The following is a 13,965-nucleotide window of genomic DNA, read 5'->3' on the forward strand; positions in this document are numbered from 1 at the left end:
TTGCATACCCGCTTTTCTGCCACCTTATGGTGGTGCTCTATTTCCCTATTCTAATCTATCCCTTATTCTAATACAGTCTAATTGTCTTCCCTGTCAACTCCTTCTTCCCACCCCATTAGCAGACTACTCACGGAGCTGTTGCTCAGCTCTCTCTCTGGCCTAAGCAGTGAGACACTCTCATCCACGGCCCGGACTGCACACAGGGACCCAGGAGCCGCCTGCAGCTGTAGGTCTACACCTGCTCCGGGAAGCTGCTGGGAAGGTGAGAAGCCAAGGGAAACCTGGGGAAGGAAAAATATAACTTGGTTGAGAATCAGGTCAGTCTGGAGAGGACAAGACAAAAATGTAATTTGGCTCATCAGCTAATATGCTCCAACTATGGTATCCAGGCCACTCTTTCACTTTTATACTGATTTTCCTTTATAAAGCCTAGCCCTTGAGAACCAGTGTCTTGTGATAGAGTTGAGAAAAGTGGGCAGCAGAGTAAAATGATATAGAATGTTAAAAAGATAAAAAGTAGGAAAAAAGAAAACATATGGAATAGCTATATTTGAAAGAGCTATATATGTGATTTCCCAGCATGACTTTTTAAAAAGAAGCAGGAGAGAGACAGATTTCAACAAAACATACTAAAGGAATAAATACAATATGCCATCCAACTTCAATATTACCTTATTTCCCAGCCCCTGCCTTATCTTCAACCCCAGCATACACAAGAGCTCTCTCTACTCCCAGATTTTTTTTCTTCACCCTCCTCAGCTGCCGTTTTACCTGATTGTCAAAGCACATCTCCACTGAGAACTGAATCTTGTCAGCTATAACACCTCCACTGGGGAAAATGGCATAGATCACCAGGGAAGGATCAGGGGCAAGTCTGGAATTGAATGTCAGTGAGAGAGAGAAGGAGCCTTTCAGGCCTGAAAGAGAAGAGGGGACACACAGGGGTGAGCGTGTACTCACCTGCCCACGGCATCCAACCCTATGTCTGCGCTTCCCATTGGGCCAGCATCATGCCTCATGGTGCAAGTAACTCCCCCATTTCCTGTGCTTCTATGGTCATTGCTACTGTTCTGTTCTCATTGCTTCTGTGCACAAGAACTATTTCCTGGAAGTTTAAATTATTCTTTTCTCTTCCAAAATAAGCATGAACACTCACCTTTCTTTTTAGATTTCAGTTGTTTCTGCCCCTCCATCTCCAAACTTCCTTTCCCTATTAACTATGAAAGAGAGGGAGAAAAAATCATCAACAGCACAGATGTTATGGGGGATTAACCTTGACCCTAGTTCTGGGGCATCCCTGCATCTCTCTGTAAGGAGAGTCTCTTTCATAGTTCCAGAGCCTGACTCAACATTTCACAGAGCATCCTTTAGCATCAAATGTTGAGCACTGCCAATGGTCCTGATGACTCTTCCTCCATTTGAAGGTCTGCCTGAGACAAAAGTCATCATTTCCTTCAGGTCTAATGGAAACCGTTCTTCACAGTAGACAGTTGTCTGCAATTTCTTGAACATCTCCAGCTTTTATTCCCTTATAATCTTTGTAACATAAATTTAGCTAAAATCCATCCTCACAAACTTTATTATCACCACTCAATTCAAAATTCCATGGAAATGAGTGCACCTGAAAGGTGAGTGCACCATTTGAGAGGGTGAGAAGGGAATGAAGAGACTCTGGACCATCAAACCTGAGCTTTACAGGAGTCTAATCCTCACTATCACCGAGGTGGCCAATAAAGCTGCTGATTTTTACACATTTTTTTCAGGCTCCAAGTTGTGATTTTCTTTCTCCAACAAGGCTGCTATCAATGTTAATTTTAACCCTGAATCATCTATTTTAAAATACTGGTCAATAAAACACAGAATGAAATTTATTCTGAAGATGGGTCCTCTCCTCATCTTCCCTCCCACCTACCCACCCACCCAGTTCCCTTTCAGCTCTGGCTAGCAACATTTTCTTGTTAATTCCTCATCTTATTTCCCCACACAATTTCCCTGGGATTCTGCTCACAATCTCTTTATTCCTCATTTTCCCCCTTCCTTTATACCTATACTGATCATATAAAATATATTTTAAAAATTTGTTTCGCCTGTTCTTTTAATTTCTTTTAATGGTGCTTCTAAAATTTTGGAAATCGCCTATGTGGCTTGCATTATCTCTATCTGGATGGTCTACCCACCCTCTCCAGTTGACTCTCCCCGTTTCCTTTCCTTCCCGGCACATTTTCACCAACCCCCGTTTCCCAGTCTCACATAGTAGGAGAAGGTGATTTCCTGGTCAGGGTTTGCATCAGCTGGATCAATGTAATACTCCACCAGCACTTCCTGGGGCCGCCCACATTGTAAGACGCCGTTCAGCCGGCGGATTCCGAGGAAGCTGCGAGTTGTGTTATAGAAGGGTTGCAGGTACAGGTAGGCATTGCTGTAGTATCGAGGCACCTGTTCTGGATTATATACCGTATCTTCCTTTTGGAACCTGCCCTGAGAAAGAGTGGGGGGGAAAGCGCTTTCAGCATGTACTCCAACCATATTAACCACAATGACTTGTGATTTTCAAATAGATCTCTCTCAAATCTTCACTGCTTAAGAATGGCAGGTAGATATTTCACTACAAGTCCAGCTAAGGGCATCTGAGGAATTCACAATAGTGGCTTTGTGCAGCAACATTTTGGTATATAGGAGAGTGAAACAAGGGCTGAATTATAGTTGTCAAGTAATGGAAAATTGTGGGTGATATACTTTTATAGAATGATGGCTGGGGAATGGATAAGCATGACTACAATTATAGAGAAATTAAAGACTATATCCCAGGGACAAGAAAACTAGGTATAGAGGAAAATAGGATTGAAAATAATTATTTCTAAATATAGTGATCAAGGAATGCTTGAAGAAATAGTTAAATTAGCCATGAGGCAAACAGCATGTGTTTGCTTAAGTAGTGTAGCTAGATGATTGCATTAATGGCTTCAATTTTTCATTTCTCCTGAATCAACATCTTTACCATGAAATCTTACAGTGGGCCTGCCATGTGACTTATTGGAAATAGATGTTAACATATGTGAGGTAAGTAGAGGCTTGGAAAAGCCCTTGCATGTCCACTTTTGCTCTAGCAACACACTGTTGCCATGAGAATATACTTCAAGCTGTCTAACTACCCCAGATGCACGAACAATACATGCTTTTCATTGTATGATGCTAAAGCTTTGTAGTTGTTTGTTAAGCAGCATTGTGTGACAGTTGGTAACTGATACAAGTATCCTTCCCTGTAAGTATCCAAAATCTAGAGTTATCTTCTTTGCCATTTTTATGAGTAATGGGGGAGGGGTAAGGGGACAGGGGGTGGAAGACGACTCTGGACCATTTTCCTCCCTATTCTGATTTCACATTAGGGCTGATAAAGAAAGGAATACGTTATAAGATGTATTAGTATAAAGAACAATTTTGATCTGAAGGGTCACTTATTTGATTAATATTAAAAGCAAGCAGGATCTAAGAAAAGGTTTTCTCCAATGGGGCTGTAGAATTGGTCAGTGAGGAAGATGGAATTACAAATGGGGGTGGTGGGGGGAGAAAAGAAACATTTTGAAGCTTTCTTTCAGGGAAGCTTTCCTTGCTGGAAAGCTGGTCCTCCCCAGTGCTTACCTGCAGAGAAATGTCTGTCCCATTCCAGTTAACCGTATCCAGCTTGAAGGAAGCCAGGCCATCATTGTCAGTAATTAGGGTGTGGTTGATGGTTGCATTTATGCCAAAAATCATCAGAAACACTGCATGATTCTTGAGGAGGGAGCCATCATAGTCCCTAACTCTTATCTGAGGGGCAAAGGTCATTAGAGTTAGGTTGGGAGTAGATTCAAGTATAGGGTAAAGTGACATGATAACAGAATTCCTACGAATGCACTTCAGGAAAGAGTTCAGAAAAAGGTAAATGTATTCAGGGGCTGGAAACTAAGCTCTGTGAAGAACTGAGAAACAAACAGAAGTCGCTTGGCCTGGAGCAGAAGTATATTTGCCATGTAGCGATTAAAGCTTTAGGGCCCTTCATTTGCACAGGCTCTTCCTAAGGCTCCGTACAGTATTCTGCTTTCATTTTCTTAAAGAGAATCCTCTTCCCCTCTCAAATTGTATAATATTAGGCTCTAAGAAAATCTGGATCTGCTCGTGGTCTAGAGAAAAGATGACTAAGGAATAAATATGGATCTAAAGATGTACAATATTGAGTTGGCCAGTTGTCTGAGAAGTGAAGAAAGATAAGCTGGAGAAAAGGGTAGATTGTTAGGTATTAGAAAGACAAAAGAAAATTTAAACTCTCTAAAAAATGCTTAAGGATCTATAAATGTCTCTCTGTTAAGGAAAGTTTGATATTAACCTTGTCTAGATCCAGGAGCCCAGACTAGATTTCTCCAAATACCTTGCAGCTCTAAAATTCAAAGACTTGAACATTAGAATGTGAGTCCTTGGTAGTAGGAAGGACACTAAAGTCACATTAATATTCAAGGTACATCTCATGTAGGATTAAGGGCAGCACAAAGGAAGGAGTTAAGAGTATTCTCTTAACACATTCTGGATGCAGGCTGCCTGGTTTTTATCATAGTTACCTCTTATTAGCTATATAACCTTGGGAAAATCACTTAACCTCTATTACCTCAGTCTCCTCATCTGTAAAATGGGGCCAATAATAATGTCTGTCTCATAGATTGTTGTAAAGATTAAATAAGTGAATACCCATAGAGTACTTATGGGTACTGTTAGTTTTAGTTTTATATGTCTACAAAAAGGTGGCAACAGTTAAGCTTTTTTTTTTTTTTTTTTTGTCTGTGCAGAGACAGACTTCAACATACCTTCCCACTGAAGGGGAAATTGGGGTAATAATAATTATTGGTATCTTCAAAGGTCATTGATCCTATTTGTGAAGAAATGTAGATCTCCTGAGTGCTATTGGCCTCCACACCTGCAGAAGGAAACCAGATGTACGTTAACCTAAATGCCTGAAAGCTTCGTCTTCATGTTTAGTAAGAAATCTCCAGGAACCCCTGGAAGTATAAAGCTGAATATATTTCCAGCCAAAGGTCCAAAACCAACTCCTCTTCCCCAAACATTTGGGGGAAATAGGTACTGGATGGCAGATTGGAATCTGGCATTTCCCTTTGACTGTGAACTAGGAACACTAATGAGGGCAGGTCTTGAATCCTCTGAGTGAATAGGTGTGTCCCTGCAACAGCCCCTTTCCTTTCTTTTTTTCTTAATGAACCAAGAAGTATCCCACTTACCTGTCCCTTCCTCCACCACCGTAGCCACAATATTGATGCTGTGGCTGTACAAATACCCAGTGAGGTTGAAGGTGGACATGTTCACAGAAGCCGAGAAGCATCCTGCTTTGTCAGTCTAGTGAGTCGGGGGGGGGGGGGGGGGAGAGAATAATCTAATCACAACTTCCATTTCATAATATACCATAGAAGGAAATAATTTCTTATCTTTATACTTTAGTTTCTGCATCTTTTTAAAGATAGAAAACCTCCCCTACAACATAGAGTATACACCTGCACGCATATAATCATGAAACGACTTTGAAGCTCCAAAATATGAGAAGAGAAAAAGAACCAGCTGTAGAACAGGAAAATTCTATCTCCCAAAGGTTAGAGTTTATTTCTTGATTACAGGGCAGATTCTAAAACACTTTATTTGTTTAGGATAAAAAAGACTCCTTCGGTCTTTGGAACTGGGTAATAATCGTGTGAAATGCTTTCTGCTCTGGGCTTTGTACCGCTTTTCCATGTTGGCCTTTACTTACTTTCTTACTCTTTAGGGTATGTGAACAAGACGCCTTTTCTACAAGCCATTCACTCACCTGTCCAGTGAGGTTCCTGCATTTGTCAGGGAGCTGCTTCTGTTCTGCTTCTCCAAACCAGTAATTATGTGGCTTTTGACACACGGATACCTGCAGTGCCCCTAGGATGGGCTTTCCATAGGTGTACCTAACCCAGAAAAGTGTGAGGAGTCAGAGTTGGGAAATTCCACTACAGGGCCAACCCTCACCCCCCAAAACACCACTTTCCCTTCTTTCCTGCACTCCACCCTCTGCAAGGGCTCTGACGATCCCACCCTTCTCCTGCTCTCGCTCTCACTCCCTTCCCGGCTTGACTCAAAGCCTCAGAGCATCGCCATGACGCGGTAAGTGCCACCCAAAGCACAGAAAAGTGTCTTTCGTTTGCCTTGCTCCTATTTCTCCATGAGAGTCAATGTTGCATTCAGCACAAAGTAGACTTGAATGGATAATGCTGAGTGAGCAGTGGGAAGTGAGAGCAGAAACAGGATTAGGAGCAGTCCTGTGTTCTCGGAGAAATCCTGACTCTGGACAACATAAACTATCCTGAGTTTTAACCGCTCCCTTCATCTCTCCATACTTCTCAACATAGCTGTGATCTCACCAGATCCAGAGCCTTATTCTTACCTACAACAAATTTTTACTAAGAAAGATTCCTGCATCGTTGACAACTGCTTGGGCTCCACCACTTCCACCTTGAACTTGGGCAGCACTGGAGAGAGTGGAAAGAAAAATGGGAAAGGAGTAGCAGGAGAGCTTGACCATACAGGTAGTGAACAGTGGGCTATAAAAATGGTGACCATTTAATTAATTAATGGGGGGTTTATTAAGGTAAAATGCTTCTGAAGTTATTGGCTGGTTTAGCACTGATTCAAAAATGAATAAATACCCCTCCAGATAGAAGATTTTACTTCGCCTTTGCTGATTTTGGGACCAGATTATGTCCAACACTTTGACCTCGTAATTCTCCCACCTACCATATTCTTCCACACTGAAGGTGCCAAAGGTCTTGCCCTCAGCCACTGCCACTGTGTAGGTGCCCAGCGTTGCCTCTGGTGCCAGTTGGAAGGACAGCTGCACAATGCCATGCTCGGGCACCACTTGCAGCCACTGTGCAATCCTGTTGCTATTTGGATCCTGTGTCCATTGAAAAGAAACCTCATGATGTACCTGCCTGCCTGAGTCCCACTTTACACTGCAAAAAAGCAAGTAAAGGAGCAAAAAGCTGGTACAGATTTCCCCCCGTGGTCTGTGTCCAGGAAGAACAGCTCCCTGGATTGTTTATAATTTTCTGCATTACTAAATGAGATCAATTTACCTACAGAGTCAGCCTCCATTTGGAAAGAAAGGGGCTCTTGTAGTTTCATATGATCAGACTGAGTCCTCTAAGGTGTTATGACCAGTTTCAGAGAGTGAGGTTTAGAATGTCCTTTACGAAGAATGTTTACTTTATTCTTGGTCCCTATTAAGGGACAGTGCTGAGGGGATTGGTTTTAAGACATCTGAGAGATAAATAATTTAACAGGAAAATGGAGGGGATGCTGTGGGGAATTTGCACTTCTAGCCCCTTCTTAACACTTCTCACAGGTATTGATGTCATATTCAACTGTTGAGCGTCTATGACAAGAGCTTATTACTGAAAACTAAGAGGAGTAGAGAACCCAGTGAGTTGGCGTGGCACAGAGAAGTTACAGGAATCAGAGTGGGAGGGTTAGTCGCAGCAGAGGTTGGTGACTTTCCTTACAGAGGTCTAGGGCTGAGAGGACAGGGGCCGGCTGAGGCCAGACAACAGGCACAGTGTGCGTGGAATTGTGGGCACTTGGTGCTGGGCAGAGTCTCGGGCCTGGGCCAAGATCTCCGAGTTCTTTCTGGCTTCCAAGTTTAGCACCAAACTCTCATTCATCCTTCACCACCACTGACAGAAAAGCAAAAGAAACTTTTACTCACCTGCAGTTCCACCATAGAATACTGAAAAGGAAAACCAGATAATGTGGTTAAAGCAAGATAGGCACTAAGGATGGGTTTGTTGACAGCAAGTTCACAAAGGCCTTTCTTTCTCCTTTGCCCACTCCTTCCTTTCAAATGGCTCCTTTGTGCTCAGATAAGAGTAACACTGGGGCAAAGGCTTACTGGCTGGGGGAGGAGAGAGAAGGGATTTCCTCAAAGGGGTTGCCAGTTTCCAAAATATTTGACGAAATGGAGCTGCAGACACTTCAGCGCTCTGTGACTGAGCTCTTCCAGAAAGTGCTGGCGTCTGGATGTCCCATTGTTGAAACCTTTTCTTGGAGCCAACCATCTCCTGGCCCTTCCTCTGCTATGTGCATGCCACTGGGCAGGAACCTTCTTTCCAAGCATTGCAAAACAATTTCTAAAAAAACTTTGTCTAAAAGAGTTCCATCAAAGGATCATGTATAGTTTCCACAAGAAAATGGATGCTAAGACCATTAAGTTGGCGAGCAAGTCATTGCGCTAGGTGTGAGTAGCACCCTCAAATCACTTGCCAATTTCAAAGGAAAAAATACATAGCTTTACACTGGGGAAATTAAGCTGTCACCACCTTAACCAGTAATCAAACTCAGCATCACTAATCGTGGGAAACCGGACGTTATGTGCTTCCTTCCGGAAGAGATACATTTAAGGTTCACAGCATCACCTACTAAGTGTTCTTGCCAAAAACGTTTAGCTTAAATTTAATTGAGACCTCACACCTACTTCACCTACTTCTAGGTGAACAAGTTACATTAAGCAATAAGGAAATGATCAGACAAATTAAGGATGTCAAATATCCTGTAAGACAAATAGGTTTCCTTAAGTGAGTGGCATATTTCAGAATGAGGACATGTTAAAAGCCATCTAGCCTAATCTCTCTCGGGAAAAAAAGTCAATATAATAAAAAATAAGAGATTATTTTATATTAAGAAAAATTAAAACATAATAATTAAATGTAATGCATCAATTTTATTTTATTTTTTTTGCTCCTAGTTTGAAAATGTGGAGAAAACTGATTTAGGATTGCATATTAAGTGATATTAAACGATTATTATTAATTTCCTTAGTTGTGATAATGATACGATTTTTAAGACATCCTTTTTAGAAGATATATGCTAAAGTATTTAGAAGTAACATGTTATGATGTTTGCAACTTTAAAATTATTTAGTTAAAAAATGATAGGCTAAAACAAATGTGGCAAAATGAAACATGTTGAATCTTGGTGTTATGTTTGAGAATTCTAATAATTAAAAGTTGAAAACAAAATGACTGCTCAAGATAAATTTCCTATGAGAGAATTCTCTTTTTACTGCTTTGCTTCTGTTTGTGTAAGAGATTTTGATTTTTAAATTGTAACTGTTGGGCCAGCCAGGCGTGGCTCAGTGGTTGAGCATCAACCTAGGATCCAGGAGATCGGAGTTTGATTCCGGGTCAGGGCACATGCCCGGGTTGTGGGCGGCAGCCGATCAATTACTCTCTCATCATTGATGTTTCTATCTCTCTCTCTCCTTCTCCCTTCCTCTCTCTGAAATCAATAAAGAGATTTTTTTTTTAATTTAAAAAATAATAATAAATTGTAACTGTTGGAATTTTACAAAATCATGGCCATGGAAATAGATAATTACAATGTCTAGGGTGTGAATATAATTAAAAATCTGATTAGAGGCTATACATTTGCTGAATTCAGGGCTTTCCAGTTAGTATTACACACACTTAAAAGGACTTGCAACTAAATGAGGTTGAAAGCTGGAATTTAGATATGGGCGTCTTAGGATACAAAGTTTGGGTCTCACGTGGAAAGGAGACAGAATGGAATCTAGTTGGCACTTGCCTTTGATTCCTGGGCCAAGTACCACGTGATGCCGACCAGCGGGAGAAGCAGAGTGTCACTACATACAAACATCAGCCTTGACACCAAGGATAATGGCAATTCTCCAGGAAAGCCAAAAAATGAGAGAGAGAAATTGTAGGGATGGAAAATTTTTCCCTTCTTTCCTTCTAGGTTCTTTGGCTAATCTAATAATTAAATTGGCCTAACACAGGTTAACAAGAAAGAGCAAATTTAATTACGTACATATAGGAGCATCACAAAGACAACGAGACTGAAAAGGAATCAGGCAACTGAGAGGCTTATATGCCATCCTGAGCTAAGGAACGGAACAGGGGCCTGGGCCTTCAAAGGGGAGGAGGGCAATTCACAGGAGACGAGAAGAGCAGATGCTTGATAATCAGATGTTTGCCCTGCCGTGCAGGTAAGTCTTTCAGCTAAAGAAAAAGTGATCTTTGATAACAGCTCTCTCTGGTACAGGCTCTCCACCTAAATTCATTTAACCAGTTAAGGGAGAAGTAAATGTTTTTCTTGAGTCTGCAGAATCTTAAATGCCTTCAGCTCAAAATAACCTACGTGCCAAAGGGGCACATTTTGGGGTGGCCTGTTCTGCTCTACTTCTGGATCAAAGAAGGACAGGACCTCCACAAACCAGGGACTGTACAGACAATAAGGAGACAACTATCACTGAGATTATTAGGGAATCCTAGAAATTCCAGAAAAAGAACACTTCCTCAGATGACAAAGTATTTTTCTCACACAGGGAGTCGAGACACAAGGAGGACACCAGTTACCCAGAAGTAGGCTCTGGAAGGAAACAAGAGTTCAGCTAGGAAGACGGCATTTCCAACTGGAAGCTGCCCGAGGTTTCTGAATGAAGGGGTGTAGCAACCAAAGCAGACAGGCTCCGTCAATCTCAAGTATACTTTGGTTGCTTGAGGATAAAACACTGTGCTCTGTATACTCATAATTTTTGTCTCTCAGTTTCTTAGTAAAATTCCTTTGGTCAATTTCAGTGTTTCAAATTAAGCATTTCAAGTTTTCAGCATTCAAACTGGAACTTGGCGTGGGGTGGGGGGAGCTGGCTAGAAAAATGGAGAGGAGGGGAAGGAGCAATTTTACATCAGAAACAGAGCATAACTATGGAAATCAGAGCACCTCCCAGTAAAGTGGCGTAAAGTGAGCAGAGGAAAGATAATGGCTGTAACAGGGGTGGTTAATGAGATCAGCCTCGAAGGCGCAGTAGAGTCTGAGATGACTTTGCCTGTGACCACACTTTCACTTTAGCCTTTCCTCTTGTTAGCTCTGGAATCAACAGTCTGTTAAATAATAACAACTCGATATTATACCGAATTTTTTATGAAGGATACAGGTGATAGGAAGGAGAAACTAAAAAGAATTCTAAATTGGGAAAGAAAGCAGTGGTGGGCGAGGCTACTGATCAATAAGCCATAGCCTCCCTGTGCACAGGGAAAGGAAACAGAAGCTCTGAGAACCTGGAGATGGAAGTAAAAATAATGCTTTCCCTATAATTATCTTTGAAAATTTCCCTTGAATTCCTAGGCTGTGACTGAGGAGAAAGAAGGCAGCAGGGGTGTGTGAAAGTGAAGTATTTCCCAAGCATCCAGAAACAACATGCTTGAGATCACACCTCTCATAAGGCTCATGATTCTAGCAATCGAGTGGTTCCAGGAAACTTTAAGTATTCGCCAAATGTTACCACATTTTTACCTTTGGCACTTTTTGAATGCTGCCTTCAGAGAACTGTCTACTTTATAAATTGATATTTTTAAATGTTGCCTTAAGAGAACTGTCTGTGTTATAAATTACCTTGCCTCACAGAAGAAGAAGAAAAAAAGCTGAGCGGGGTGGTGGTGAATATTCTTATTTTTCCCTTTTGTTAAACACACTCCTGAATTATTTCTAAATATTTGAACAGCCAAGCATCTTGGTGTCATTCCTGGAAAGTCCTGAAGTTGGAAAAACTCTTTTAAAACAGCAGGGCAGGTAGCCATCTCTGAGGAATGTTAACCTCACTGATGCTCTCAGCTGTCAGGCCTGAGGACTGGACGATCTGCTTGTCTCCAGGCAGCCAGGGGCGAGGAGGGCTCAGGCCTGTATTCCCGTCGCCAGCGCATCCTGCATGTCAGAGGGCCGCACTCCTCTCGCCCCTGGAAAGAGCCTCTTCTTTCCCCTGTTCTCTCCCAGCCTGCGCTTCCGCTTCCCCTTCCGCTTCCCCTTCCCCTTCCGCTTCCCCTTCCCATCGCCCAGCTAGACCCTCACCTTGTCGTTGACGGGAACAAAGTTGCTGTCCAGGGTGACGATGCGGAAGTGCACTGGAAGGAGACGGGCATCGTCAGCAAAGGGGAAATTTCCCCCAGAGTCTCTCTTTCTTCTGCCCTTCTGCTTCCTCACACACACTCGGGGTGAGCAAAACCCCATCCGGTTTTACTTTTTAAAAATAAAGAAACCTAGTCCGCGGGAAAGATAAAGCCCTCAAGCGGTTTCTCTTCACCATGCGGACTCTGACACTCAGTGGAATGGCCCTCTCAGTACAAAGGAACAAACGCGAACGACAGGAGCCCGGGCAGATGAGTCTCTGCATGTTGCTCACACGAGCCGCTTGCCAGAGGGCCCAGCAATCCAGAAACACGCGCACAGGAGCCCACTCCACCCGCTACTCTGGCTTGTGGGACACGGCATCCCCCAGGCCTTGCTCTCCTCTGCGCTCACCACGCCACAGGCCTGCCACCAAGTCACAAAGCCCCCGGTTACCAATACCTACCGCTGATCCCCAGCCTTTTTTTGTTTCTGTCTAACCCCATAAGCGTGCCTCTTACCTGGCTGCCCGGGGTTGTAGACGGGTTTGTCAGTTTGCACAAAGGTGCCATGGCCCCGCTTCTGAATTAGAACCGTTTTCTTTTCCTCAAAGCTGACGTTATTTCCGGTTCCTGACACCCGGATAGTAGCCACTTCTTCTGTATTGCCCGCAGGAGGTGGTACCTGGCCAAGAGAGGAGAGACGGGGGAACAGAATTGACTGGTCTCAACCCAAGAGAGGGAGGGTGAAAGGAGAGAACTGCGTTAGATGGGAGTAGCCAAGGTAGAGCCATAAAACACATTGCCAGGAAGAAGGGGAAAAATCATCAGAAGTTAAGGTCAGGAACTAAAAGAGGAAATCCAAGGTCAGGGAAATTATGAATGAGTGATGGCCAGGAACTGAAGTCAAGTTTAGGGGAGATAGGTTTAAGGGCCCTGGCAAAAGTGAGATAACAGAGATCACACTTAAAGTTAGATCATAATGAGCGTCTAAGGAGGAGGGCGGGAAAGCATGGAATTAGAGTTGGGGCTAAGTCTGTGCTTACCAAAAAGGACACGCAATGTAAGTGCCTCTTCTGCATTCCATGGTGTTCTAGCAACTTCTGGGTCTTGCCCTTGGTCTCCAGAGTAATAGTGAATTTTACATCATAGTATCCAGGGCTCAGATCCAAACAAACCTTCTGAGTAGAGGGAAAGTGAAGCTGGGCTGGTAATGTCACCAGGTAGTTTCTGTTAAAGAAGCAAAAGGATTTCAGGACAGTAATGATTCATGCATTCAGTGGGAAATTAAGCCCTCTCATAAACACGCAGCATATAGCAGAGAATTAAACAGCCTGAGCCCCTGCCTCTATGAACCTTATTTTCTGTAGAGGAATAGACAAGCAACGAACAACTCAGTGCACAGCCTTGAACCTCCCACAGTCAGGAAGCCATCACTGAGAACCGATGCCTAGGGTACCAAGGAGGAAGTCAGTTCTATTCCAGAGGACAGGGCACAGGGAGTCTACTATATTTTAATATTATCTTTTTTTTAAAGCTTCCTCTTGGGCCTCAACTTTTCCTTCTGGGTGACGGAGAAATGCAACCAAAAAAGGGAAAAGATGAGAAAGAAATTAAAATAAACTAAAGGTTATCTCCCCACCTCATCCCAAACTTAGGTTTGAGAAAGGTGGGCAAAGAAGCCACTTGTCCTCAATAACTCTGATGTCAAGCACTTACGGAAGGAGTTTTTCTGCAATAGCTGGTGATAAAGCCAATATTCCCAAGAGGAGTTGAGCCCACATCTCCGTGGGTGACGCAGATCTGAAGGCTCGGGAACCAGAGATCCACCTCCCTGCTGGAGCACACATTTCAACTCTCCAGGCCGGGCGTGGAACTACCATTGAAGCTCCAGCCAATCATCCTCCGGGGCCTGAGGCTAAAGTGGTAAGTGAGGGTGGGGCTTCTGTTCACTTCTTTAAATTAATTTCTCCCCAGGACGTTCATACTGGCTCAGCCAGTCCACAATACC

At 43.0% G+C, this 13,965-nt stretch overlaps 1 protein-coding gene across 1 annotated transcript in view; it reads right to left on the reverse strand.

Annotated features, from left to right (window-relative positions):
- The window catches only part of A2ML1 (alpha-2-macroglobulin like 1), a 32,090-nt gene extending 18,328 nt beyond the window's left edge, over positions 1 to 13,762 (reverse strand). Inside the window, exons 1-15 of the mRNA XM_081126999.1 lie at positions 13,674 to 13,762; positions 13,001 to 13,184; positions 12,477 to 12,639; positions 11,920 to 11,972; positions 7,766 to 7,786; positions 6,796 to 6,955; positions 6,446 to 6,530; positions 5,843 to 5,969; positions 5,265 to 5,379; positions 4,836 to 4,945; positions 3,640 to 3,807; positions 2,251 to 2,478; positions 1,157 to 1,217; positions 772 to 917; positions 132 to 281 (exon numbers count right to left, since the gene is read on the reverse strand). Coding sequence (XP_080983125.1) covers positions 132 to 281; positions 772 to 917; positions 1,157 to 1,217; positions 2,251 to 2,478; positions 3,640 to 3,807; positions 4,836 to 4,945; positions 5,265 to 5,379; positions 5,843 to 5,969; positions 6,446 to 6,530; positions 6,796 to 6,955; positions 7,766 to 7,786; positions 11,920 to 11,972; positions 12,477 to 12,639; positions 13,001 to 13,184; positions 13,674 to 13,738 — 1,836 coding nt within the window. The 5' untranslated portion in view covers positions 13,739 to 13,762. The remainder of the gene's footprint in view (positions 1 to 131; positions 282 to 771; positions 918 to 1,156; positions 1,218 to 2,250; positions 2,479 to 3,639; positions 3,808 to 4,835; positions 4,946 to 5,264; positions 5,380 to 5,842; positions 5,970 to 6,445; positions 6,531 to 6,795; positions 6,956 to 7,765; positions 7,787 to 11,919; positions 11,973 to 12,476; positions 12,640 to 13,000; positions 13,185 to 13,673) is intronic.
- Between the last annotated feature and the right edge of the window lie 203 nt (positions 13,763 to 13,965).

Source organism: Miniopterus schreibersii (assembly GCF_964146895.1).
Source record: "Miniopterus schreibersii genome assembly, chromosome: 2".
Lineage (NCBI taxonomy): Eukaryota > Metazoa > Chordata > Mammalia > Chiroptera > Miniopteridae > Miniopterus > Miniopterus schreibersii.